The following is a 27,844-nucleotide window of genomic DNA, read 5'->3' as shown; positions in this document are numbered from 1 at the left end:
TCCAGCCTTGGGCACGAACGCGGGGGCGTGGCACAAACCTGACAACGCCCGCGCCGCGCTAACGCAGGGGCCTGGTCGCCATGGCGACGGGTTGTACACTACCACTTCTTCCAAGGCCGCGGATGCTGGCCGGCCGGTTGTCCGAGGGTCATGGCCTCCCCTAAGCCACCGAGCTCTAGCTTCGCGATCATGTCGAGGTAAGCACTGGCCGGGCTGGGGGCGGAGAGGAGGGCTTGAGTACAGAAAAAGAAATGGCACCTGATCTGGACCTCGGTACCTCCCGCCTCTGTCCATTGTTCTGGGGCTCCAGCCCTACAGGATCAGTGGTAAAGAAACAGAAACAGAAACCCAATGACTTGTCAGCCCAGTGAGGACATTACTTGCTAGCAAAAGAACAGGCTCCCTTCATCATTAGTAACAGCAAGCTTATTTGTATTGAGTGTATATTATGTAACAAGTGCTTTATATACCACATTTAACCCACACAACAACTCTATTAGGTAGTAATATCACTATTTTACAAATGAAGAAACAGAAGCCTGGAGAGATCATGTGTTTTACACATGTTTGTAAGTGGTGGAGCTAGATTTTTTTTTTTTTTTGGTACATACCCCTAGCGGGAACCGAACCCTGGACTCTGGTCCACAGGCGGACGCTCCAACCGCTGAGCCAAACAGGCTGGGGCTGGAGCTAGAATTTGAATCCAGTCATGTGAGACCCAACCTGAGCTCTTGGATAAACTGCCTCTTCACCCACTGGCTAATGACAAAGATGTTTGTCAAATTGCTGGCTGACTCTAAGCCGACCAGGCACATTCCACAGCCTCAGGGTAGCTCCTGCCTGTATTCAGAGATGTAGCCTCTGAACACTGAAAAATATAACAAGCTGTTAGCCAAGAAAGCCACAAAGTATACGGATTAAAACAAAAATTTTGGCTAAATACATTTCTAACTTTAGGACCTCAAAGAAGGTCCTTAAAGTTCCAGGCCTCTACTTATATCTCAAACATGGGGATGATGCAGCTCACATCACAAACATTGTTGGGGACACTTAGGCAGAGTATGTGATGGTCTCATCATAGCTTTTGCACATAACAGACATTCGGTAAGTGTTGAATGAATGTAGTTTCTCCCTTCTACTCATTACTAAAGCAAAAAACCTGATCTCACCTGGCCAGTGTGGCTCAATGGTTGAGCGTCGACCCATGCACCCAGAGGTGGCCAGTTCGATTCCTGGTCAGTGCACATGCCCAGGTTGTGGGCCCAGTCCCCAGTCGGGGGGACATGCAGGAGGCAGCCAATCAATATTCTCTCTCATCGATGTTTCTATCTCTCTCTCCCTCTCCCTTCCTCTCTCTCTAAAATCAATTTTTTAAAAAAATTTAAAAAGCCCTGGCCAGTTTGGCTCAGCGGTTGAGCGTTGTTGGCCTGCGGACCACAGAGACCCAGATTCAGTTCCCGCTAAGGGCATGTACCTCGGTTGCAGTTTGTCCCCGGCCCTGGTTGGGTCGTGTGGGTGGCAGCCACTTGATGTGTCCCTTTCAGGTCGATGTTTCTCTCTCTCTCTTCCTCTCTCTCCCTCCCACTCTATCTGAACAAAGAATGGAAAAATGTCCTTGGGTGAGGATTAAAAAATAAAAAATAAATTAAAAAACCAAAAACCTGATCTCACCTAAACTCTAATCCTTCAAGGTCTGCTGCCTAGACAGAGAAAACCTACAAAAGTCAGGAAATTAAATGCCAATTTGATTATTTGATCCAGAGCTAAAATAATCTACAAGAACTAGACAGTAGGCTTCAGTATTGTTACCCAGCCAAGAATGATTTAGGAAACTGCAGCCATGTTTGAAAAGGACATGAAATAGCCTTGGCCGGTTTGGCTCAGCGGTTGGAGCGTTGGCCTGCGGACCAGAGAGTGTTGGGTTCGGTTCCCGCTAGGGGCACATACCAAAAAAAAAAAAAAGAGTGCCCATTCATTTTAAGAAGGAAGCATAATGTAATTGCTGAGGCTGAATATGGTGGCAGTACAAAACATCATTCCTTCCTGTCCATGTTCTTTATTCACCAATATTTAATGATGTACATTGAGTCAGGTTCACTGTTTGCCTTAGAGGCACAGTGTAGGGTGTCCTCTTCCAACCCCTGTTAGAGCAGTTGGGAGCTGAAGGATAGGCCAGACCTTAGCATTATATATATGTCAGCAGGATGCTCTAAAAGGGACCTTCAAATTGTGCATTTCCCTGGGGCAGGTTTCTTCTCCCCATTGGCTTTCTCCTTTCATTCTCACATCCTGGGCACAGTGGCTTAGAGGATGGAACTCAGTGCTTGAGTTCACTCAATACCAGAACATAACTATCCCCTGACAAACCCACTGCCTACCATTAGTTAAATAACTGTTTTCTCTACCTTTATTTTTTTTAATATATTTTTTTATTGAGTTTTTATAGACAGAGGAAGGGAGAGAGTTATGTTAGAGAAACATCGATCAGCTGCCTCCTGCACACCCCCACTGAGGATCGAACCCAAAACCTGGGCATATGCTTTGACCAGGAATCAAATTGGGACCTCTCAGTCCTTGGGACAAGGCTCAATCCACTGAGCCACACCAGCCAGGCTGTTTTCTCTACCTTTAAAGTAGAATATAGATGTCTGTTTCCTGTTCTGCCTAAGTATTGGTGTAAAATTACAATACTAAAGGAGCTTGGGATGCTGAACATACAATATACAGATGATGTATTATAGAATTGTACCCCTGAACCTATATAATTTTACTAACTAATGTCACCCCAATAAAGTCAATAAAAATAAAATACTAAAGGATTATCTTGAGCTTTTTGGATAAGTGTATAGTCTCTACCAGGTGGGGTTTTTTTTTTCTTTTTTCTTTATTGATTTTTTTAGAGAGAGAAGAAGGGAGGGAGAGAGAGAAACATCAATGAGAGAGAACATTGATTGGCCGCCTCCTGCATGCTCCCCACTGGGGATTTGGCCTACAACTTGGGCATGTGACCTGACCAGGAATCGAACTGGCAATCTCTTGGTGCATGGGTCGACGCTCAACCACTGAGCCATACCGGCCGGGCTATACCAGGTGTTTTTCAAATTATTATTATTGCCCTGGCTGATTTTGCTCAGCGGTTAGAGCATCGGCCTGCGGTCCAGAGAGACACGTGTTTGGTTCCCACTAAGGGCACATACCTCGATTGCAGTTTGTCCCTTGCCCTGGTTGGTCGTGCGGGTGGCAACCACTCAATGTGTCCCTTTCACGTCAATGTTTCTTTCTCTCTCTCTTTCTTCCTCTCTCTCCCTCTCACTCTATCTGAACAAAAAGTGGAAGAATGTCCTCAGATGAGGATAAAAATAAATAAAAAAAAAATAAATAAATAATTATTATTTACAAGTCTAATTTTGACTGTTGTCTCCTTTGTCACTCAAAATTAACATCTGTGCCCTGGCCGGTTTGGCTCAGTGGTTGGAGTGTCGGCCTGTGGACCAGAGAGTCCCAGGTTTGGTTCCTACTAGGGGCATGTACCCCCCCCCCCCAAAAAAAAAGACAAAATTAACATCTGTTATATACTGAGCTTTTCCACTTGGCAACTTCTCAGGATTTGGAGAGTTCCTTATAATTTTCTTGTTTGGCTTGCTTTATGTGGTAACTCCAACAGGAGCAAGAAGAACAGAGTCTGGAAAATTGATTAGTTTTGACAGGAAGGTATTGATTTAACACAGTGAGCAGAAGTGTTGATCTGCCTCAAACCCTTGAAATGTGGGCAAAAACCCTTCCTTTCCCACATCAGCTGCTTATTCGACCTGGTTTGCTCACACTTGTGCAGTTTAGAGATAAAACAGGACTGGAGTTTGGGGTATCACTGCTCCATGGAATTGAACTGAGAAACCTCGCAGGGTGGGGTTTCCCAGCTGGGTTCATGTTACTGCTTTCAACTTCCCTGGAGTTTTAATAGTCCTAGTTTCACTTGTATGGACAAAGACACTGAGTTTCAGAGGTTAAACTATATGCCCAAGGTCACCAGCTAGCAAGAGGAATGAAGACACAAGTTTATCTGGCAGCATAAATTACCCCCACTACCATGGATTGCTGAAATTTACATCCTTTTGTTCTACCTAGATCTGCTGCTTACATGTGCCCTCCCTGCTGGCCCCCAAATGCCTTCCTAGCTTGTGCAGGGATAGCTCTCCCAAGAGGCCTAGGTGTTAAAGACCACTTTTCTCCCATCCTGCTGTCATAATTAACATCTGTGCAGCTCCTTGCAGTTTACAGGTTATTTTGGCATATCCCTTTTGTTCTTATTTAAAATTCATAGCAACTTTGTGAGATAGGAAAAGCAAGAATTGTCTTCATTTCCTTTTGAGGAAAATAAGCTTAGAGAAGTTAAATGACTTACCCAAGAGGGGCTCTATTGGAATCACAGATATCAGTCCCCAGGCCCTATCAGCCACTAAGTGGAGCATTGAGATTCTCACCCTGGCTTTTAGACCCCAGACCCTATGTTTCTTGTCTTATAGCACCTGCCTTTGGTATAACGCCCCCCCAGAGTGTGCCAGTCACATACATGAAACTGTCATCTCAGCCACAGCTGGACACTAAATGGAAGTATAGGTCCGCAAATTTCCATGGGTTCATGGTGAGGGTGTCCTACCACTGCAGGAGTTGGTGAGACTCTGGTGATGAAAAGGTTTGGGGGAGCCCTGGCCGGTTTGGCTCAACGGTTGGAGCATCAGCCTGCAGTCCAGAGAGACCCGGGTTCGGTTCCTGCTAAGGGCACGTACATTGGTTGCAGTTTGTCCCCGGCCCTGGTTGGTCATGTGGGTGGCAGCCACTCGATGTGTCCCTTTCACGTCGATGTTTCTCTCTCTCTTCCTCTCTCTCCCTCCCACTCTATTGGAACAAAAAAAATGAAAAAAAATGTCCTTGGGTGAGGATAAAAAAAAAAAAGAAAAGAAAAGGTTTGGGGAATGTAGGAAAATGGTTTGAGCTCAGGGCCAGGAGCTTATTGGCAGCATTTCTGGGAAACTGGAGGCAGCACTGGGAAGGCCCAGAGCCTGGCTCTGAGGTTGGAGGAGGTTATATCTTGTTTATCTGGGAAGGGTGGAAGTGCTATCCACACTCGGCTTTGTCACCCACCACTTTCTTCCCTTCTCTGTGCAGAACATACCTGCGGCCTTCAGCAGTGACCATAGATGACTCCTTCTTAACAGAAACCAATACCCAGAAATGCAAGCTTTCTCAGAAACGGAAGACACTGGTTAGTGATGATGTCCTGTTGGAACCCAAATGTCAGACCCCAGATCTTATCTGCTTCCCTCTCTGCAATCCAAAACACCATCCACCTGAAACATGTCCCATCAATGGCTTCTCCCATCACGGGAGAGTAGCTTACAGAGGCCAGGGCCACCAGACTCTGGGGTGAGAATGTGTACATTTGCCACACCTCATCCCAGAATCCTCAGCAGAGAGATTCAGCCCATGACTATGGACACCCTTTACCTGCAACTCAGCATTCTGGAGGGGACCTCATTTCTTCATCCAGCCTGCCATGTGCCAGGCACTGTGCCAGGTGCAGAGATGGTCCCACCAGATCTGCCAGTGTTTTTCAAGGCTGTGACTCTGTCTTTATGACGCAAGTGCATGATAGGGTACTTCAGTGGTTGCCATATGTACTCCATAAATACTACAAGGAGGTGTGTGAAGGAGTAAAGGGATATTCCTCCATTGCACTGTGGGCTATGGGTTGGAATTAGAGACTCTTTACCAGCCTCGGGAAAGTTCCTTCATCCATTCCTGTTCTTTAAACTTTTTATATAAAAATGAATGCTGTCTTATTAAGTAATTTAGGGCTTTTGTTGATATGATCATAAGATTGTTATTTAATCAGTAAACAGCCATTGTTCATATCTCACACATGAAAAAAATACAGTTCAGCAAACTTATAATTCCAGCTCACAGTGGAGCACTGTGGACTGTGTGGTGGTTTTCCTCGTGTGAGTGTCATGTGTGAGGATTTGGGGACATATTTTGTAAGGTTGGGGACTCTTAATATGGGGACTCTGACTCCAAGAAGTAAAGGGGGATAGTGTAGACTCTTTGGGGACAAGTTCAGCTAAGGCCCCACAAGGCCCAGTGATTTGGGACGCCCACTCCCAGTTCCCCCTTCAGCTACCACCTACTCAGTGGACCTGGGGCCCCAGCTCTTTCGCTCCCTCTGTTCTGCACAGCGGCTGCTACGCTGTGTTTAACCACCAGAGGGCATTGATTCCTCCCACGTTCCCCACCCCTGGGCTGCCCTTCCCGTTTCCACTCCCTGGGAAAGGCAGAGAGCACAGAGAGCACTGGGAACCTGCCTTCCAGCTACCCCCTTATGGAGGCTTTCCCAGCTGTTAATAACCAGGCCAAGAAGCAGCATGTGCCCAGGCATCAAAGTAGTGTGGCCACATTTTCTTCTGGTAGAAATGGCAGAACATGAGTACTGTCCTCTGAAAATGAGAAAAACGTTTTTAACTCACTAGGGTTAGGTGTTTCTTTGAGAACTTCCCAGGTGTCTTCCAAGGATTACTTTGTACTTTTATGAGAATCACATCAATTTTGATAGCCTTTCAAAAAAACTTCTTCTGGGTTGATTTTTAAATTTGGCTTCTCTCAGTTTTCCAGAATGTTTATTTCTACTTTTGTTTTCTACTTTTACAAAATTTATTATTTACTATAATAAATTTTTTCCTTTCCAAGCAACCAGAGGCTTAAGGCTTTCTTTCTTTTATTATCCTCACCTAAGGAAATTTTTGCATTTATCTTCAGATAGAGTGGGAGGGAGAGAGGGAGGAAGAGAGAGAGAGAAACATTGATGTGAGAGAGACACATCGAGTGGTTGCCACCCACACAACCCCAACTGGGGCCGGGACAAACCTCAAATGGGGCTGGGACAAACCGCAACTGAGGTACTTGCCCTTAGGGGGAACTGACCCTGGGACTCTCTGGTCCACAGGCCAGCACTCTAACCGCTAAGTCAAGTCGGCCAGGGCAAGGCTTTCGTTCTTAATAGCAAAAGAACTTTAAGCAATTAAAATAGATACCTGTGAGTGCTTCTCTGATCATTTCCCCAAAAATTTTGAACTTTTTTTTTTTTATCCTCACTCGAGGACATTTTTCAATATTTTGTTCAGATAGAGTAGGAGGGGGAAAGAGAGAGAGAGAGAGAGAAACATCAATGTGAAAGGGACACATCGAGTGGTTGCCATTTTCACGACCCAACCAGGGCCAGGGACAAACTGCAACCGAGGCACGTGCCCTTAGTGGGAACCAAACCTGGGTCCCTCTGGACCGCAGACCAATGCTCCTTTTTTTTTTTTTTAATTTTTTTATCCTCACCCGAGGATATTTTTCCATTTTTTGTACAGATAGAGTGGGAGGGAGAGAGAGAGAGAAACATCGATGTGAAGGGACACATCGAGTGGCTGCCACCCACATGACCAACCAGGGCCGGGGACAAACTGCAACCGAAGTACGTGCCCTTAGCGGGAACCGAACCTGGGTCTCTCCGGACCGCAGGCCGACGCTCTAACAGCTGAGCCAAACTGGCCAGGGCTGCAGACCAATGCTCTAATCGCTGAGCCAAACCGGCCAGGGCTGAACATATAATTTTAACATTTCTATAACATTTTCGGAGCCATATATGTAGATTTTTTTCTTTTTTCTTTTCTTTTTATTTATTTATGTATGTATGTATGTATGTATGTATTTATTTATTTATTTATTTATTTATTTATTTTTGATACAGATGTTTCTCCTTTTCCCCCCACTGATTCCCCCCTCCCCTTGTAGATTTTTTTTTCAATAAATATATTGGATTTTTTTTTGGAGATTTGCATGAATTTGAAAAAATTCAGATAAACCTTTGATTTCTTTTTATCTTGTAGTATGTGCCCCTAGCAGGAACTGAACCTGGGACCCTCTGGTCCACAGGCCGATGCTCAACCGCTGAGCCAAACTGGCCAGGGCAACTTTTGATTTCTTAACAATTCTTTTTTTTTTTTTTTAATCCTTACTTGAGGACATTTTTCCATTTTTTGTTCAGATAGAGCGGGAGGGAGAGAGAGGAAGAGAGAGAGAGAAACATCGACCTGAAAGGGACACATTGTGTGGCTGCCACCCGCACAACCCAACCAGGGCCGGGGACAAACTGCAACCGAGGTACTTGCCCTTAGCGGGAACCGTACCTGGGACTCTCTGGACCGCAGGCCAATGCTCTAACTGCTGAGCCAATCTGGCCAGGGCTCTTAACACTTCTTTTGTCTAGCTTACTTTATTGTAAAAATACAGTATATAATAGTTATCACATAAAATATGTGTTAATCACCCGGCTGGTGTGGCTCAGTGGTTGAGCTTCCACCCATGTACCAAGAGGTCGCTTACCGGTCAGGGCACATGCCCAGATTGTGGGCCAAAGCCCCAGTGGGGGGCATGCAGGAGATGGCCAATCCATGTTCTCTCTCATTAATGTTTCTCTCTCCCTCCCTCTCCCATCCTCTCTTTCTAAAATCAATAAAGAAAAAAATTTTTTTTTAAATATGTGTTAATCAACTGTTTATGTTATCAGTAAGGCTTCCAGTCAACAGTAGGCTATCAGTAGCTAAGTTTTGGGGGAGTCAAAAGCTATACATGGGTTTTTTACTGCGTTGGGGTTGGCATCCTTAACCCCCATGTTGTTCAAAGGTCAACGGTATATAGTTTCTGATTTTAAAATGTGTTAAGACCTTATCTGTGGCCTATGTTTAGATTTTTTGTATATGTTAAAAGATTGTTCTTTATTTCCATTTAATGCATGTCATAAATCTGTTCCTCTGTCATTATCAATTATAGTACTCTTAACATTAGTGTCTTATCTTTTTCTGTTTGATGTAGTTTATTCTGAAAGGAGGGCTTTAAATTCCTTACTCAATCATTTCATCTCCTTTTCCCCCCATTTTCATTTATTCAACAAATATGCATTGACTCCCATTATGTGCCAAGCACTAGGGATACAGTGGTAAACAAAACAGATATAGCTTCTATTTCTGAGAGAAGATGGGGATGTGATGATGAGGAAGTGTGGGCATCGGACCTGGGAAAAGTATCAAGGAGAATCCCTGAGATCTTAAGGATGAATAGTCAGTATAGCGCATTTTTGACCCAAGGAAAGCATATGTAAACATATACACCCAATGAGCAATATTTTTTTGTTATTGTTAATCCTCACCCAAGGATATTTTTCCATTGATTTTTAGATAGAATGTAAAGAAGGGAGGAAGAGGAAAAAAAAAAACACATTGATGTGAGAGAGAAACATTGATTGGTTGCCTCTCCCATGACTCCGACCGGGGCCAGAGATCAAACCTGCAAGACAGGCACATGCTCTTTACTTGGAACTGAACTCAAAACCCTTCAGTCTGTGCACTGACACTCTAGCCCTGAGCCAAAGTGGCCAGAGCCAGTTTTCTTTTATTTTTTCATTTTTTAAATATTTATTGTTGAATGTATTACAGATGTTCCTCATTTCCCCCCCATTGACCCCCTCCTCCCCACTCCTGCCTTTTCCCACACTGTTGTCTGTGTCCATTGGTTATGCATATATGCATATAAGTTCTTTGGTTTATTTCTTCCCACCCCCCCAAACCCCCCCCTTCCCTTTGAGGTTTGTCAGTCTAGCAACCAATTTGTACTTCTTAATCCCTTCACCTTTTTCACCCATTCCCCCAAAACCCCTCCCATCTGGCAACCAACAAAATGTTCTCTATATCTATGAGAATGTTTCTGTTCTGCCTGTTCATTTTGTTTGTAGATTCCATTGTCGATAGATATGTATTCATTGCCATTTTGTTTGTTCATATGTTTTATCTTTTTCTTCAAAAAGACCCTTCAACATTTCATATAATAATGGTTTGATGGTGACGAACTCCTTTAACTTTTTCTTGTCTGGGAAACCCTTTATATGTCCATCGATTCTAAATGACAGCTTTGCAGGATAGAGTACTCTTGGTTGTAGGTTCTTGCTTCTCATCACTCTGAATATTTCTTGCCACTCCCTTCTGGCCTGCAAAGTTTCTTTTGAGAAATCAGCTGACTGCCTTATGGGAACTCCCTTGTAGGTAACTAACTGCTTTTCTCTTGCTGCTTTTAAGATTCTCTCTTTGTCTTGAACCTTTTGCATTTTGATGATGATGTGTCTTGGTGTGGGCCTCCTGGGGTTCATCTTGTTTGGGACTCTCTGGGCTTTCTGGACTTGTATGTCTGTTTCCTTCACCAAGTTAGGAAAGTTTTCTGCCATTATTGTTTCAAACAGGTTTTCAATTTCTTGTTCTCGCTCTTCTCCTTCTGGCACCCCCAAGATGTGAATGTTGGCATGCTTGAAGTTGTCCCAGAGGCTCCTTACATTATCCTCATTTTTTTGGATTCTTTTTTCTTTTTGCTGTTCTGATTGGGCATTTTTTGCTTCCTTATATTCCAAATCGATGGTCTGCTTCTTGGATTCACGTACTCTACTACTGAATCTGTGTAAATTATTCTTTATTTCAGTTAATGCCTCCTTCATTTCTGACTGCATCCTTCATTTCTGACTGGTCCTTTTTTATACTTTTGAGGCCCTCACTAAGTTCATTGAGCATCCTTATAAGCAGTATTTTGAACTCAGCATCTGTTAGGTTGCTTATCTTCATTTTGCTTAGTTCTGTTCTTGGGGTTTTGTTCTGTTCTTTCATTTGGGACCTGTTTCTTTGTCTCCTCATTTTGGCTGCCTCTCTGTGTTTGTTTCTGTATATTACGTAATGAGAGGTATGGGGCTAGCTGAGACCTGATGCTGCTTGTTTGAAAGAATTTAGGAAAACCTGAAGCAGGATCCAAGACAATCCAATCCTATGGTTAAGCAACTGGCAACAGCTTGGGTGGGCCTGAAAGTTGGGTGGGGCCGGGCCTCAAGGAATCACCAGGGTGGGGCTACCTGTGTGAGCCAGGTTGCTGGAGTCCCAGATGTGGCTGCTTTCTGCCACCCCAGGGAAGGGCTCACCAAAGGAACAAAGGCCTCTGACAGCACGTTTGTCCAGGAGAAAGCCCCCTCTCCAGCCCTCACTCCAGTGCCTAACGGCTTAGTTCTTCCCTGTATGTCTCTGGTGCCCCTTGAGCTGCCTCCCCTCCAATCTTAGAGAGAGTGAATCCGATAAGTTCGTGCACGGGTAAGGAGCTGCCTGGGGCTCCAGCAGCGTCAGCCTCCCTGAGCCTCAGTTCCCGCTGGTTTTTCCAGCCAGAAATTATGGGGACTTCTCTTCCTGGCACTGGAACCCTGAGTGGGACGTCTGGTGTGGGACAGGGACCCTTCAGTACTCAGGGAGGACCTTCCTAGCTGTGGTATCCTCCTGATTTTTATCCACCACACGTGGGTGTGGGACCAGCCTATAGCGCCTCCGCCCCTCCTACCAGTCATGATGTGGCTGCTGCTTTAATTTCGTAGTTTGTAGGACTTCCATTCAGCTTGATTTCAGGCGGTGGGAGGATGCGATACCGTATTTACCTACACCGCCATGTTGACCGGAAGTCTATAAGCAGTATTTTGAACTCAGCGTCTGTTAGGTTACTTATCTCCATTTCGCTTAGCTCTTTTCCTGGAGATTTTTTCTGTTCTTTCATTTGGGATCTGTTTCTTTGTCTCCTCATTTTGGCTTCCTCCCTGTGTTTGTTTCTGTGTATTATTTAACGGGAGGTATGGGGCTATCTGAGACCAGATGCTGCTTGTTTGAAAGAATTTAGGAAAACCTGAAGCAGGATCCAAGACAATCCAATCCTATGGTTAAGCAACTGGCAACAGCTTGGGTGGGCCTGAAAGTTGGGTGGGGCCGGGCCTCAAGGAATCACCAGGGTGGGGCTACCAGTGTGAGCCAGGTTGCTGGAGTCCCAGATGTGGCTGCTTTCTGCCACCCCAGGGAAGGGCTCACCAAAGGAACAAAGGCCTCTGACAGCACGTTTGTCCAGGAGAAAGCCCCCTCTCTAGCCCTTGTTCCAATGCTAAACAGCTTAGTTCTTCCCTGTATGTCTCTGGCACCCCTCAAGCTGCCTCCCCTCCAAGTTTAGAGGGAATGAGTCTGATAAGTCCGTTTGCCGGCCCTTTAAGAGGAGCTGCCTTGGGCTCCAGCCACCTCAGCCTCCCTGAGCCTCAGTTCCTGCTGGTTTTTCCAGCCAGAAGTTATTGGGATTCTTTTGCTGGCACTGGAACCCTGAGTAGGACGCCTGGTGTGGGACTGGGACCCCTCAGTCCTCAGGGAGGACCTTCCCAGCCGAGGTGTCCTCCTGAATTTTATTCGCCACACGTGGGTGTGGGACCAGCCTCTGCCCCTCTTACCAGTCTTAATGTTGCTGCTGCTTTAATTCCGTAGTTGTAGGACTTCCATTCAGTTAGATTTCAGGCGGTTTTGAATAATGGTTGTTCTGTAGTTTAGTTGTAACTTTAATGTGGTTGTGGGAGGACGTGATACCGCATTTCCCAGTTTTCTTTTAAATTTGAAAGTAATTTATGTACATTGTAGAAAAATTTGAAAAATGTAGTTATAGGCAAATAAGGACCCATGGGCCTATCATTAGAGAAAAATAATTGTTGATAACCTTTTGGATTATTTCCTCTATCTTTTCTGGTCTTTCATTTTACCTGTTTTTCCCCTAATTTCAGGCCTTAACCTTTAGAGGTATAGCATTAATATATTTCCATATTTCTTTGTAAACATTTCATGGCTACATAACAATTTTCTATTTTTAGGCACTTAGAGTTTTCTAATTTTGTCATAGTTATAGGAAGGCTTTGAGGACTGCCCTTGTGCATAAGGTTGCTGCTTCATCTCTGTCCCCCTCTGCACTGGCTGCCTCAGACTCACCCAGCCTGCTTCAAACTCCTGATGTTTCCCTGAGGTGCTGGTGCTACCCAGGCACGTTTTGTGTCCCCACATCTCCCCAACACACACACACATACACCCTCTCCCAGAGTAACCTCAGCTCCTCCCATGCATTCATTCAAGCTTTATTGAATATTACTGACATTATCACCTCTTCCTTGAAAATGGCTAGCCACCCCTGGTCCCCTGAATTGGCTTCAGTCACTAACTGCTGACTTGTGATAATCAATTCACTTATCACCCTAGTCTAATCATATAATCATATGCTCATTTTTCCTCATGTTCCTGGAACCCAGCAGGGGCTGGCATGTACTATGGACACAGAAATGTTTGATGAACAAATGGATGACTGGCTGAACTCTAGAAGTGGGCTTCACTGGGTCAGAGGTCATTTTTTTCCTCCTGTGTTTTAAGTATTTCATGAAAAGGTTAAAAAAACAAGCCAGTATATACCACTGCTTCCAACCCTTACCCCTGCTTAAAGTTCAAAATGAGATCCCACTCCTTCAGGGCACTCTTACCAACTTCCCTGTCTCTTTCACCAGGGGGTATAGCCCAGTTTCCTCCTAGGGTCCACAGTTCACCCTGTTGCCATCTCTGCAGACTTATTTGTGTCAGTCCAGGCCTGAGGCTGGGCCTGCCCTCCTCTATCTCTGTCTCTTTAGCTGGACTGTGTTATGGGGACACAGGCTGATCCTGACCAGTACTCACATCTGTTTTCATGGTGCAGGTATCCAATATTCACTGCCATACTTACAGAAGAGGATAGCTCACCTTTACTGAGTTCCTAGAAGGTGCCTGAGTCTGTGTAACCCACCCTTTATGTTTTCTCAATGTATCCTCATGTCAATACAGTGCAATGGGAACTACAGCCATCCCCATTTTACAGATGCAGAAATGGAGGCTCAGAGAAGTTAAGCCTGTGGTCACATAGCTAATAATGGAGATCTGGGAGTTAACCAAAGCCCCGTCTAATTCTACAGCCCACCATCATTATTATGAACTATATTAAGAGATGTTGGGGGAAGCCCTGGCCAGTTTGGCCTAGCGGTTGGAGCATCGGCCCGTGGACCCGAGAAACCCGGGTTCGGTTCTCTCTAAGGGCATGTACCTCGGTTGCGGTTTGTCCCTGGCCCTGGTTGAGGTTGTGTGGGTGTTGGCCACTCGATGTGTCTCTGTCGTGTCGATGTTTCTCTTTCTCTCTCTCTTCCTCCCTCTCTCTCTCGTGCTTTATCTGAAAATAAATGCAAAAAAATGTCCTCAGGTGAGGATAAAAAAAAAAAAGATGGGGGGGATCACAAGTGGAGGGAGAAGGATGGAGAGGAACAGCAGGAAGTGGAGCAATGTCGCCATGGTAACCCCACCTGTTCCTTCCTGCAGTCTTCTTGTCAGTCCTCCATGGGCGGCCACCTGTCCCCATGGCCCACATACACCAGTGGCCAGACCATTCTGCATAATCGGAAGCCCTGTTCAGATGAGTACTGGAAGAGAGCAGGGTAAGCAAGGGTCAGCTGGATGGTGGATGAGCTGGTATAGACCCCACATTGGACCCAGAGATAGCGCAGGGGTGTGTGCTGCCCCAGACTGAGGGTGCAAGGGCCTCTTGGGGTGCCCATTACAATAGCCCACCACCCTGTGCAGTACCTGGCAGCAGCATCCCCTAGGCACTACCAAGCCAAGGTATCTGGAGCAGCTAGAGAACTACCTACGCAAGGAGCTCCTTCTGCTGGACCTGAGCACGGATTCTGCCCAGGAGCTGAGGCTGCAGGTCAGAGCCACAGAATTACTGTAGGGAGGGTAGGGAGAGGGATGGGAGGAAACCTTATGCACTAGGACGGAGCACTTCAGACCTTTAGAAGAGACTAGCCTCTCCTAATTTTTTTGGGTTCCCTTTCCTGGTAAGAAAAACACGTTCTATGACAAAGCCAGTGAGAAAGCTGCTAGTATGGAACCAAAACTATCCTGAGGTTTGAATTTCACCTGAGTCAGGTGGACTGGGTGCTGTCTCCAGTCCCTTCAGTTGTGATTCCTAGTGCCCAGCCTGGGTCATTGGATATCAGTCAATGGATGGGGCCTTATACAAGAGATCACAGGCTGAAAGTACCTTCCCAACAAAGAACCAGAAGCTTGGAGAAGGCATACAGTTATGAAATGGTAGGGTTGGGGTTCAAACTCGGGGCTAATTTGGAAGCCTATACTTATTCCAGTATACCATGCTACCTCCAACACCTTCCTGTGGGTCCAAGTGGGACAAGAAACCACACCTCTACTTGTAAGGCAGAATGCAAGGCTAGAGCCTTTGAGTTTTTCCTGCTTCCACAGGGCTGTAAGATGGAGGTGGGTGGGTTCTGGTTGGGAGGACAACTGACGCACAGTGCATGGAGGCTGACTAGTTGCCTGTAGAGTCAGAGAGAGGGCTTGGGTACAGAGTAGGGGAAGTCCTGACCCAGGTCATCTGCCATGACTCAGAGACAGTACCAGGAGAGGCCTCTGGAGAGCAGTTGAGAGGAACAGAGCTGCCCCTCAGCTCCCTGGCACTATGAGAGACTCAGGTGGTGACTGGGGCATTTATTTGAATGTGGGTCACCTGGCAGCTTCAGGTTAGAATACTTCTAAGCCAAGTAAAGAAAAACTCAGGACCCACTGAGGGTGGCAGGTATAGGTCAGGAAATAACAAGTTCCCTTTTATTGCCAGCCTTACAGAGAGATCTTTGAATTCTTCATAGAGGACTTCAAAACATACAAGCCATTGCTATCCTCCATCAAGAATGCATATGAGGTGATGCTGGGTAAGACTACAGCCACCCTGCCTGGGCCCAAACCAGAAGAGGCAAAGAGGATCCTACTCTGACCTTCTGGGGCTCTGCAGCAGTGCTGGGGCAGCTACTGAGCCCTGAGGTCATCAAGCTCTGCTTAGCGTTTTTGCTTCCACTGTCCTAAGATAGGGCATCCCAGGGCACCTGACGACCTCCTATCCTTGGGAAGTGTGATGAGGCAGTATCTATAAGAAATAGAGCATCTTTTCCATTAAGATTGATCCTGGAAGGGACTAAGTGCCTCCGGGAAGTAAGAAGGCTCCTCCTACCAGGCTCAGGAGGTGCCAGGCATAGTGCAGCTGCAAGAATTAAGGTTGTAGGGGGAAAGGGCATAGGCAAGACCCCAGTTCTCATCTGGACTGTGCCTCTGTGTGTTTTTTATTTTTTTTTATCCTCACCCGAGGACATTTTATCATATTTTTTTCAGATAGAGTGGGAGGGAGAAAGAGAGAGAAACATTGACATGAAAGGGACACATCAAATGGTTGCCACCCATATGACCAACTAGGGCCGGGGACAAACTGCAACCGAGGTACGTGCCCTTACCGGGAACCGAACCCGGGTCTCTTTGGACCGCAGGCCAATGCTCTAACCGCTGAGCAAAACCGGCCAGGGCTGTGCCTCTGGTTTAAAAGCAAGTGTGGGAAGGCCTTAAACAGGGGCCATGCTTTGAATGAGGCATGAGTAGACTCCTAAAGTTTGCAAGGGATGTAGCCACTCATTATAATCTTAGGATTAGTGTCTCCTAGCTGTTCTCCATGGCCCCAAAGGGTCTCTCCCACCTGTCCTTGCTCAGCTCACCAGAGGGAGAAGATTCGGGCTCTGGAACCCCTGAAGGCCAAGCTTGTCACTGTGAATGAGGACTGCAATGAAAGGATCCTAGCCATGAGGGCTGAAGAGAGATCTGAAATCTCCATGCTGAAGAAAGAGAAGATGATTTTGCTAAAACTCATTGACAGAAAGAATGAGGAGAAGATCTCACTGCAGAGCGAGGTGAAAGGGAGCAGTATAGTGACCAACTTCCTCCTTGCCACGCCCACCCCAAGGGTGACCATAGGCCTTAGACACTGAGGGTGACTACCTAACTCCCTCCACCCTTCTGCCTGGAATGATATACTGAGCCACCACCTCCCCAGAGCCCCTGCTACCTCCACACTTTGCCTTGGCTCAGCATTGGCTCAATGTGACCCCAAATGCCAGCAGAGTTCTGCTCCTTGACTGCCAGACTTTCTCCACAGGAGGATACATTGGCACTTTGCTGATTCTCAGGAATGGCCAATCTCCCTCTTCCTCTAGCTTTCTTGTTCCCAGATGTTTTGTTTTGTTAATACTCACCCAAAGATATTTTTCCATTGATTTTTCAGAGAGAGTGGGAAGGAAAGAAGGAGGGAGAGAGACACATCAATTGGTTGCCTCCCGCACGACCCCTTGTGGGGTCAGGGATCAAACCTGCAACCCAGATACGTGCGCTTGACCAAGAATTGAACCCACAACACTTCAATCCATGGGCGGATGCTCTAACTGCTTAGCCAAACTGGCCAGGGTATCTTGTTCCCAGGTCTTGATGGGGCCATGCAGCACATATCCCACCCCCTGTGGTGATTTAACCCTTGACCATGCAACCACCTTCCCAACAGGTGACCAAACTAAGGAAGAACTTGGCTGAGGAGTACCTGCGCTACCTGACTGAACGAGATGCCCGCAAGATCCTCATCGCAGACTTGAATGAGCTACGGTACCAGCGGGAAGACATGTCACTAGCCCAGTCCCCAGGTAAGCCCAGTCCCCAGGTAAGTCCCCAGGTTTCACTTCCCTGAGGAGGTGCTGGAGAGGAGTTGCTCTCATTACTCATTCCCATTCATTCAACTTTTCTAATATCTGCTCATTTTGTGTTCATTCATGATGGGAGATGTTCCTGCTGCCTCCTGGGTCTGTGGGTCTTCTGAACTGGACTGAGAATCATAGACTCATTGTTTAAGTAGAAAACAATTTCTGACAGCTGAGGAAGCCTAGACTCCCTAAAGACAGGACAGACCTGGTACCCCTTGTCCTGAGCTCTTCAATTTAAGTCCCCAGCCATAGGCTGTTAGCACTATGGAAAAGACCCAGGGGTTCCCAAGGAGAGAGAGCAGAAGGACCTGGGATACACGCTGAGGGACACTCGAATGCTGCCCTGGGTTACAGGCCCCAGAGCCAGGGTGATTCGAGCTGTTAGGGCCCCTGGCAGGTATCTGGGGGGAGGACCCCGTGAAGTTAACACTGGCTCTGAAGATGACCCGGCAAGACCTGGCCCGCACGCAGATGGAACTCAACACCATGAAGGCCAACTTTGGAGACGTGGTGCCCAGGAGGGACTTTGAAATGCAGGAGAAGACCAACAAAGATCTGCAGGAGCAGGTGCTGGTGGGCAGGCAGGCCAGGCAGGTAGGGCAGGGTCATATAGGTGGATAGCAAGGATCAATCAACTTGCCCACAGCTGGAAAGCCTGAGAGACGACTATGAAGAGGTCCGCAAAGAGCATGAGATACTGCTGCAGTTGCACATGAGCACGCTGAAGGAGCGGGACCAGTTTCATTCTGAGCTGCAGGAGATTCAGCGCACCTCCACACCACGGCCTGACTGGACCAAGTGCGAAGGTAATGATAGCCTTTGAAGGTAAACTGTGGCCCCAAGAACTGCTCAAGTGCATGGTCCAGACTCCAGCTCCCTCTCTCTACCTGCAGATGTGGTGGCTGGGGGCCCAGATCGCTGGCACATGCTGGCCAAGGGCAAGAACAGTGATCAGTTGGTGGATGTGCTCCTAGAGGAGATTGGCGAGGGGCTGCTTCGGGAGAAAGACTTCTTCCCTGGTCTGGTAGGGGAGTCCCTGGGCTCGAGAGACTTGTGGCCAGAGTCAGAATGGCCAGGCTTTGCTTCTAAGACTTGAGGTTCTGGGGGAACCCCCTGGGGCTCTGCTGTGCTTGAGGGTGGGGCCACAGGTGAGCTCAATGATGAACTGACATTCTCCCTTCCAGGGATATGAGGAATCCATCCCCTCTTTCCTTCGGTTTGATGGAGTTGTAGAGAACAAGAAGCCCTCCAAGAAGGATGTGGTAAACCTCCTCAAGGATGCTTGGAAGGAACGTCTTGCTGAGGAGCAGGTCAGATCTCACCAGCCATCTGGCCAGGTGTGGCCTCCAGAGTTATTGGGGTGAGGGGTGGATTTCCCTCGAGGTGCTAGAAAGCAGGGTGGAGGGCATCCAACCGTGGGATGGCTAACAAAGCAGTCTTCCCACACACTGCAGAAAGAGAAGTTCCCAGATTTCTTCTTCAATTTCTTGGAGCGTCACTTTGGGCCTGCTGATGCCATGGCCTGGGCTTACACCATTTTTGAATATATTAAGCTCTTCCACTCCAATGAGATCATGAGTCAGTTCTATGCAATACTGATGGAAAAGGTGAGCTTGGTTCTGGTTCTCCACCCTTTGACCCTAGCATAGGCCAGCTCTGTCTCTACGTCTCCAAGAAGCAGCAAGTTAGTTAGTGCTTCCCTTCCTGCAGAGGAGCGAAAGTGTGTACATCAAGCAGAAGGAGACAGTAACACAGCTGCTGAAGGAGATGACAAATGTTGACAGTCAGAATGAAGGGCTACTAACCATGGAGCAGTTAAGGTGAGAGGCTGGCCAGGCCACCTCAAACTCCTGCCCGACATCATCTCTGGCCAGGTTCCTAGATGTGCAGGGCAAAGGGAATCCTGGTGGGAAGGGCCACACCCTCAGTGCTGGCTACTCTTGAGCACTAGCGAGGCTGGCAAAAGTGTGCAGTGAGATGAGTAGGCAGGCCCCAGCCAAACCCTTGTCTCCCCACAGCACTGTCCTGAAGAGCACCTTCCCCATCAAGAAGGAAGAGAAAATTCAGGAGCTGATGGAGGCAGGAGGCTGGCATTCCAACAGCAGCAATGCAGACTTTCTTAACTACCACTCATTGTTTATGGAGGTGAGGGGGAGGTGTCCAGAAACTTGCCCAGCCCTACCCTAGACTCTGCTAGACCCTAGCCTGTGTGCCATCACCATGTCTTATGCCTCTCCCAGGATGAAGAGGGCCACAGTATGCCCTTTGTGCAAAAGCTGTGGGAACAGTACATGGATGAAAAGGATGAGTACTTACAAGAGCTAAAGCAGGAGCTGGGCCTGGAACTGTGAGTGACCTTGGGGCCCTCAGGCCCATTTAGCCATAGGCGAGTCCCACAGGCTGGGCCACAGGGTGGCATCTCAAACCCCTGGGTCTTCCTATATACTGAGCTTGATATTGGGCATTATATATTGCTCAAGCCCAGCAAAAGACATCTTGAGGTCTGGGGTGAGAGAGGAGGTTGTCAAGGCTTATCTCTCTTTTCTTGTGGGGCAGCCATGATGAAGTAACCCTACCCAAGGTGCGTGAGACCCTGATGATCATTGATCCAAGCCTGGACAAGCAGACCCTGAACAGCTATTTGAGCCAGGCCTTCCAGCTCCCTGTGACAGAACTGCCAGAGGAGAGTGAGGAGAAGGAAGAGGACATTGTTATACAGCTCCAGACTGTCCTGGAACGGCTTCAGATAGTTGACATCAGGCGTAGGGGTCCTCGGGAGCAGGAGCCTACAAGCTAGGGCCACTGTGGGCAGCTAACCTCTGACTTTTAGTATAAAACTGTTTGTCTGAACCCATGCTACTCTCCAGGTTATATTGGGGAGTCAAGGGGAGGGGGCTGGATGACCCCAGGATATGTATCAAAACACAGAATATTCTGTTTGTGACACTTTATTGATGTTGGGGCATGGTGAGGAAACCTGAAAGAGTATGTAGGACCAAGGGTCCCCCAGTGGGGACAGGGCAGGTGTCGAAGTCTGACCACTACTGGGCAGGGAAGACAGCATTGCCACTGAATGCACAAGGGATGAGGAGCTTCCGGTACTCCAGGGGCAGGTGCCGTTCCACAAGTACGTGCAGGGAGACTTGGTCAGTGACCAGGCCCTGCCTGCAGCAGAAGAGGATAAAAATAGATAGAATCAGCATCAGCATTCCCCACACACACCCTCCCTGCTGCTGCCCACTTACCGTCGCATCAGCAGCTCCAGATCCTCTAGCTTCACAGTCTTGCGGCTAGCGTGAGCAGCAAATACATCCAGGTCATCACAAAGACGCTGGAAATACTTGTCCAGGCTGCCAAGAAGTTTGGGGTAGATTAGACTGAATACACTGTTCAAAATGTGAGGGGCTCCTCTCCCCACCTGAGGGTCCAAGACTCACCACTTCTCCACCATCTCAAGAGCCTTCTTCTCCATGGGCATTTTAGCATAGAATCTGAAGAGCTTAGCATAGTGGCTCAGTCCGGTCTTGTAGGGGTCTTGACGGAGTCTAGAGCCAGCAGTTTGGACCCTGGAAGGAAGCCTGGCTGATAGAGGCTCCAGAGGCTCTGAAGATAAGCTGGGAGCAGGAATGAACTGCTGCCTGAAGAGGCCCCTAATCAGAGATAAATCTTGCTGGCTCCTGCCAAGACTGGGACCTTGTGCTCTTTGGCCAGCCTGGACCAACAGCCCCAACCACCTGCTGGGGGGGACTAGGGACAAGGGGCCACATAGAGGCCTAGTCTTTCCTTGGGGCCCTGATCCTCCAGTCTGGACCCAATGTCCCTGTCTAGCCCCATCATAAAAACTGGTACTTGCTCAGGCTCATGACCCTTAGGCTTTAGCATGGACACTTCATCCTCTCAGCCCATTGCTGCCCGTCTGATTCTGCTAATACTTCCAGGAAACCTTCTCTGACTACATACTGATCTAGCCACTTCCCCCTATCCAGGCTCCTCTAAGTCCCTGGAAGCAGGCATCAGGATGACAGATGTGCTCTCAGAGAGCCCCACCCAGCCCACCTAAGGGTTCTCTCCTGCATACCCACTGGAAGAGGGATAACCCTGTGATACCCAATGCCAGCCACAGTGCCTGCCCCTTCCCAAGAGGCAATGTAGAACAGGGTCATGGGATCTTACACTGCAGTGTTAGTTGGTGGGGCTAGCTCAAGGAACTCAAGTTGCCTGGCTTGAAGAAACTCCGGGGTGTTGGAGGCCAACTCTGGACTTGCTGCAGAGAAAGGGCAGGGTTACAAGGGGCTCAGGCCTAACCATCTCACACAACGCTGAAGGCCTATAGCCTCGTCCTGTTTATGGAGGGCCCCATCTAGCTCCAGCCAGCCAAGCAAGGGGCACCTCAGTCTCCCTGGCCCAACACTACCTGTGCTCAGAAATACAACCCAGATAAGGTCCTCCTCAAAGGCCAGGGATGGAACACAACTGTCGCTTACTTACTCACCCCTGATCCCTGCACTGGGCCCCTTACCTGTCCTATCTGCGGGGTCCTTATCCCCTGAAGATCCTTCTGGCTCCGCCTCCTTGGCTTCAGTATCTCCGGAGGATCCCTCTGTTTCTATCACGTCTGTGTGTGTCTCAGGCTCTTCTGCTCTGGCAGATCCTTGTGCCCCTGCTGCCTCCTTCATTTCACTCATGCTCAAGCTTTCTTCCATTATTTTCTCTGCCTCCTCACCAATTCCATCCTGTAAGGGCTCTAGTTCATCTTCTCCAGAGATACTATTGCTGGTGTTTGGGAAGCCCATAGCAAGGGCATTAACCTCCTCTGCCTTTCCTACCAGAAGTTGGGCTGGTTTCCCAGGACCTGAATCAATGGAAGAGAATACAGGCTAGAGAAGCAGTAGGCCAAGGCTATAGCTCTGAAAAGGGTAAAGATGGAGTAAAATGCAGCCTAGCCCATCAAGGATACAGCCCTGGCCAGTTTGGCTCAGTGGTTGGAGCGTTGGCCTGTGGACCAGAGAGTCCTGGGTTCGGTTTCCACAAGGGGCACGTACCAAAAAAATAAAAGGATACAAGGCCAGAGGCAGACCCAGGGTACTGGTTTGGAGTCTCCTGGCCTAACACTGACGCTACACTTAGATGGAGGAGAGACTAACAGGTATGGGACTCTGAGGGGCACACCTATATATGGACTTGAAGAGGGAAAACCACCAGTGCCAATTCTTGCCCAAGCTTGGCTTGACGCCAGGCCACCTGCCCCACATACTCACTGTTGTTCTGCAGCCCAGGCCCACTGCTCCGTGTCCTGCGACTAACATTTCTCTCAGCAGAGAGAGAGGGATAGGGCGGGGAGTGGTACACACTGGGGGAACGACCAAGCAAAGGCTGGGAGAAAGGCTGGGTGTCCTCCAACAAGGTGTCTGTTGGCAGGGTAGCAACAGGAGTTCTATCACCTGGAAATGAAGGGCCAGATGGCACTCAGTGTATTCCAGTCCCACCTGCTGCTACCTAGTCACCATGATGTGGCCATAATGGAGCCCCATAAGTCTACCCCAAGTATCCCTCACAGAGAGAAGACTACATAGCATTCTAAACTTCATCTCCCTAACACAGATCACCTTGCCTACCTTCCTGCTCCTTATCCTGGCATTCCCAGGCTCTATTGCTTGCCCTGCCCAAACTGCTCATCCATGCCTCCACTTTCTACTTCTCACCCTGCTCCCTCTGCCTAGAACCTTCCTCTTACCCTGGTGAATTTGTCTTCTGGAATCAGGTTTCCAGGTCAGCTTGAATGGCCGGCTACTCCTGAAACTTGGCCCCTTTCAACCTCCCAAGCTCAGCCATCCCTTTCCTACCCTCAACCTTGTAGCTCTTCAAGGATATGGGGTCCTGGAAGACCCTGAGGGACTAAGACTAGGTCCCACCAAGACAAAATAACCTTATGGAAAGCAAGCAGAAACTCCTTATAGACCTGCTGGCCAGGCTTGCTCACTGTCCTTGACCCAATGAAGAGGAGAGCAACCCTGGACTCAGTAGCACCTCCTATCTGTCACGAGGAGAGAGCTTTCCCCACAGGCTGGAAGAGGAAAATCTCAACCTTACCTGGAAGAGCCAAGGCCACAGAATTATCTTGTAGCTCCTTTAAAAATGCACCCACATCTACAGCCCGGTGTGTAGGAGGTCTTCGGGCCAACCCAGGTCTTTGCACTGATTGTGGCAGGAGAGGTGTGACAAAGGTCAGGTTGAGGGAGCTGGTGGGAGAGAGGTGGTAAAAAGGAAAGTCAGCTACCTGAGGCCTAGTCCCCCACCCGATTTCTCCATCTGCCCTGGTGCTCACAGCTACCATGCTGTGAGGCTAAAATTGGCAGGAAGCAGTATAGCCAGAATCCATTCTAGCCAGCACCATTTCCCCTAAGCCTCTCCTCCACCAACCCCCAGAATAGGCAATAGCACCTGATGAGGGCGGAGGAAACAGCATTCCCTTGAGGCTCTGTAAGAGGACCTAAAAAGAAGAAACCGTAAGTTACCCAGGCTCATGATAGCGCTCTCCCAGGCCTCCTAAGCCTCTAAAGGACAGGAGAGAGAGGGTGGCCATAAATGTTGTTCAGGGCTTCACCTTGAGAGAGAGAAAGCCCCTGGTCCATTCCTTGTTGAAACACTGACAATTTCAGCCTCTTCTTCCTCTTGCCAGAAGGTAGCAGACTTGCAGCCAGGGTTGTGGGGGGTTTGAGCTCAGGAAGTTGCAGCTCCAGGCTATAAGAATGGAGCTAATCTCAGAGAGGCCAGAAAGCCCAAATATGGCCTTTAGAAACCCCCAAGAGGCTTTCCAATAGCCCAGCCCCAAAGTAGGGAGTTCACTGTTGCACCTGCTGGGACTGCTTTCCTGGCTAGAGAACTGGACCACCTGCGATGCTGACACTGGCTTCACCATTGGCTGTGGCATGACCATGGAAGATTCCGGGGCTGAAGAAATAACAAGAAGAGGGTGGAGCTAGCAGGGCAAGCTGCCCTGAATAAGGGATACCATAAGACTGGTGCCTAACTCTGACCAGTAGACCAATGCTCACTTACCAGTTAGTAGGATATTCTCAAGCAGAGTTCGGGGTGTCTGTTCCTTCAGATGTCCACTGGTTTGAATGTGGGCCAATCTGCCAATAGACTTTGTGCAAAAGCACTAAGCAAACAGTCTATTCCTTTGCCTTGAGATTCCCTCAAGGTGGGCTCCAGAGCAGAGCTAGACCTCAGGGGCCCCTGAAGGCAGCCAGAGCCCTATAGTGGTCAGTGGGTTGGGCACTTACCTTGGTTCTATGGGCATGTCTCCTGGCAGTTGTCTTTGTTTGGCTCCTCAACCTCATAGAGAAAGGTGTTTCAAGCAGGGTTTTCTGGGCACTGTATAAAGAAAGACCAGTGGCTCTGAGAATTACATAGTGAAGGGGAACCAGTGGATACAGAGATGTATCTTCACTGGGGATCTTAGCCTGAACTTCTTTCCTCAGGGCCAGGGACCCAGACACCACTTATCCTTCCCATAGTCCATTCCCAGATCTATGTCACTAGGATTGTGGATGAAAGGGAGCTCCAAGAGGTATGGAAGGGAGAGAATATAATGACCCAGTCAGAGAGGGGCTGAGGAAGGCTTCACAGAGGTGACGTTGGCAGAAGTAGGGGTTAGCCACAGAGACAAGAGGAGTGTCTGGAAAGGTATCCATTCCAGCCATTTAACAATCCAAGAAAGATATTTAAATATTTTTACACCTTTTAAGTACCTGTCAGGGTCTGACAGCAACCTCCACATGGTTCACTGTAGCCCCAGTCTCTCCAGTCCAATCCCTCTGATTCCTGAACCACATAAATGTTCGTTCCCAGGGCACAGCTCCCACCTCATCAACATAGGTATAAAACCTGTAATGAGCCCTGGCCCATTTGGCTCAGCGGTTGGAGCCTGCGGACCAGAGAGTCCTGGGTTCGGTTCCCACTAGGGGCATGTACCGAAAGAAGAAAAAAAAAAACCTGTAATGAATGGCTTTCCATTGCCTACAAATTTTTTTTTAAGCTCACCTGAAGACATTTTTGCATTTATCTTCAGATAGAGTGGGAGGGAGAGAGAAAAATATGATGAGAGAGACTGGCTGCCACCCACACGACCCCAACCAGTGCCGGGGACAAACTGCAAACAAGGTTCAAACTGCCCTTATTGGGAACCGAACCCAGGACACTCTGGTCCGCAGACCTGGCCGAAGCTCTAATCGCTGAGCCAAACCAGCCAGGGCTCCATTGCCTATAAAAGAACTGCACTGCCCCAGTCTGGCAGAGGCCAACTACCACACCCTCTGCACCATAAGCTCACCAAAGCCTTCACCCGCTGACACTCCCACCAAATCTGGCCAAATTCCCGTTCCCTAGCAAAGAACTTTTCCAGTTCCTGCCTCCCGACTTCTGCCGAAGCTGTGTTATCCAACTCCTTTCCCATCTTCCAGTTTGGAGCTACGATGACAGGACTGAATGTGCAGGGAAAGGAGGAACCACCTGGGAGGTGGTTCAGGCCAGATGCCTCGACACACTCCGGGCTGGTTTGGGAGAAAGCGGCCTGGAGAACTGGACAGAAGGCCGGATTCTGAGCGCCTATCCGGAGGCGGACCACCTAAAACGCGGGCAGAGTTGAATTCTTGGCGGCCTGGAGTCCCGGGGGTGGGGGCACAAACAACTGACCCAAGCCAAGATAAGGCAGCAGAACCAGTTCTCAAAGCCTTGGCTCGGCAACTCTGAGACTCAGTTTCCTTTTCCAAACTGGGTCAGCGCTGGATCACACCAAACCCCACCCGCCCGTTCCTCCGGTTGCTGAAGTGCTTGGGCAGTGCCCTCAACATACCCAGTCCGAGTACTCTGGGGTCGCCGCGGGGTGCGCAGGACCTCTGTATCCAGCACGCGCCGCAGCAGCGTACGTGTCGTAGGCTCATTGTCGGGGATGTAGTTGTCCGCCATGGCCTCAGCGGTCCGCCTCCCAACTCCTAGGGTAGCCGCAGCTGCCGCCTTACCGCCGCCACATTTAAGCCTACTCTCGCGAGGCTGCCGCACAGCTCCACGGGAATTGCAGTTCTAGCACTACAGCCCAGTAGCGCCTGGCGTGTACAATGGTGGCTGTAAATTCTAAATTTGGAGGTAGTTTTTACCTGGGAGTGATCCTGGACAAATGTGTGCAACCAGTCGAAGCCTCGTTTCCTCATCTATAAGTTGAGGATGATACCCACTTAATAATGGGCTTGAAATTATTCAGTGAAATAATGTTTAACTCAGGATTTGACACGCAGTAAGTCAGGCCATCAATACATGGTAGTCAGTATTATTACAATATCTCTCACTCCCATCTCCCTCTCCGAAGGTGAGGAGAGACACTTAGGTTTGGAAAAAATAATCTCATCCTATATGTGATTCGGTAAAGATCATTGTCTGTAGGCTCGTTATCTGTCAAAAGAGACCAGTTTGCAGGCTCAGAGGATAGTGGTTTTGTTGGTGACCCATCAGAGATGTTATGATCTCCACCAAACATGTGCAATTTTGAAATGAAGTTCGGCTCTCAAAAGTTCTGTTAACATTGGAGATTCTGTATTTTTCACTGATTGACAGCGCCTTCCCCGCTTCTTAAATTTTCATGGGAACTGATGTAGACTTGAGTTCTGAGTCTCCCAAGTTGTTCTCCTTTTGCTCCTAGATTAGGTGTAAAGTATCAGTTACTCAGACAGGCATGGACATATTTGTGCTTGTGTGAAAAAATAAAGCAAAGAAAAAATCAGATTCTTCTCAAAATAAGAGAACTGCAAAAAGCATATCAATATTTCTTGTCAGTTATATCTGACCTGTGTTCTCTCACTGAATTTGCTAGCCCATTGCAGGTATGTTTCCATGGTCACCATGAATCACCTAAGGGCAATATTTACTTATTTCTTTCTATTTATTTACTTGTTTATTCATTTATTATAAAGCCTTGAACTGGATAACATGAAAAAAAACACAAAAATCTTTTCAAAACAGTTTGAGGCACAAACTTACTTTTGCATGGTACTTTTCTATGTATTTACATAATTGATTAAACTTCATATTTACTACTTATTTAAAAAGTCACTGGGCTTGCCCTGGCTGGTTTGGCTCAGTGGTTAGAGCGTCGCCCCATGGACCAGAGAGTCCTGGGTTCAGTTCCCGCTAAGGGCATGTACCTTGGTTGCAGTTTGTCCCCAGCCCCAGTTGAGGTCATGAGGGTGGCAACCACTCCATGTGTCTCTCTCATGTTGATGT

General features: G+C 48.1%; 2 protein-coding genes across 15 annotated transcripts; one reads left to right on the top strand and one right to left on the bottom strand.

The window, feature by feature from the left end:
• Positions 1-36: 36 nt before the first annotated feature.
• Positions 37-20,505, top strand: TSNAXIP1 (translin associated factor X interacting protein 1). Of its 5 annotated transcripts, none has more exons than XM_036274377.1 (16): positions 44-197; positions 5,167-5,263; positions 14,301-14,416; positions 14,585-14,688; positions 15,616-15,709; positions 16,533-16,729; positions 17,374-17,509; positions 17,964-18,133; positions 18,213-18,372; positions 18,460-18,590; positions 18,751-18,903; positions 19,021-19,173; positions 19,277-19,386; positions 19,585-19,711; positions 19,807-19,913; positions 20,123-20,505. In XM_036274377.1, exons 3-16 carry the CDS (start codon positions 14,395-14,397, stop codon positions 20,361-20,363), a joined length of 1,905 nt encoding a protein of 634 aa, XP_036130270.1. In that variant the 5' UTR covers positions 44-197; positions 5,167-5,263; positions 14,301-14,394; the 3' UTR covers positions 20,364-20,505. The 5 variants fall into 5 exon arrangements, with proteins under 5 accessions (XP_036130268.1, XP_036130270.1, XP_036130266.1 ...); XM_036274373.1 differs by having other exon boundaries at positions 45-197; positions 14,562-14,688; XM_036274374.1 differs by having other exon boundaries at positions 162-197; positions 14,562-14,688; positions 18,751-18,876; positions 20,123-20,379.
• Positions 20,499-27,242, bottom strand: CENPT (centromere protein T). 10 transcript variants are annotated; one of them, XM_036274389.1, is made up of 14 exons: positions 26,424-26,534; positions 25,981-26,195; positions 24,853-24,943; positions 24,626-24,728; positions 24,421-24,517; positions 24,171-24,307; positions 24,008-24,056; positions 23,657-23,805; positions 22,825-23,007; positions 22,086-22,418; positions 21,740-21,830; positions 21,004-21,216; positions 20,812-20,916; positions 20,499-20,731 (listed from the first exon to the last, which is right to left on the bottom strand). In XM_036274389.1, the coding sequence occupies exons 2-14, from the start codon at positions 26,022-26,024 to the stop codon at positions 20,608-20,610; spliced, it is 1,719 nt and encodes a 572-aa protein (XP_036130282.1). In that variant the 5' UTR covers positions 26,025-26,195; positions 26,424-26,534; the 3' UTR covers positions 20,499-20,607. The 10 variants fall into 10 exon arrangements, with proteins under 10 accessions (XP_036130282.1, XP_036130283.1, XP_036130288.1 ...); XM_036274390.1 differs by having other exon boundaries at positions 24,626-24,713; XM_036274395.1 differs by having other exon boundaries at positions 24,626-24,702.
• Positions 27,243-27,844: the final 602 nt, after the last annotated feature.

This window comes from Molossus molossus, unplaced genomic scaffold (assembly GCF_014108415.1).
Source record: "Molossus molossus isolate mMolMol1 unplaced genomic scaffold, mMolMol1.p scaffold_m16_p_21, whole genome shotgun sequence".
NCBI lineage: Eukaryota > Metazoa > Chordata > Mammalia > Chiroptera > Molossidae > Molossus > Molossus molossus.
Note: the sequence above shows the minus strand (reverse complement) of the source record. Positions and strands in the feature narration are given on the sequence as shown.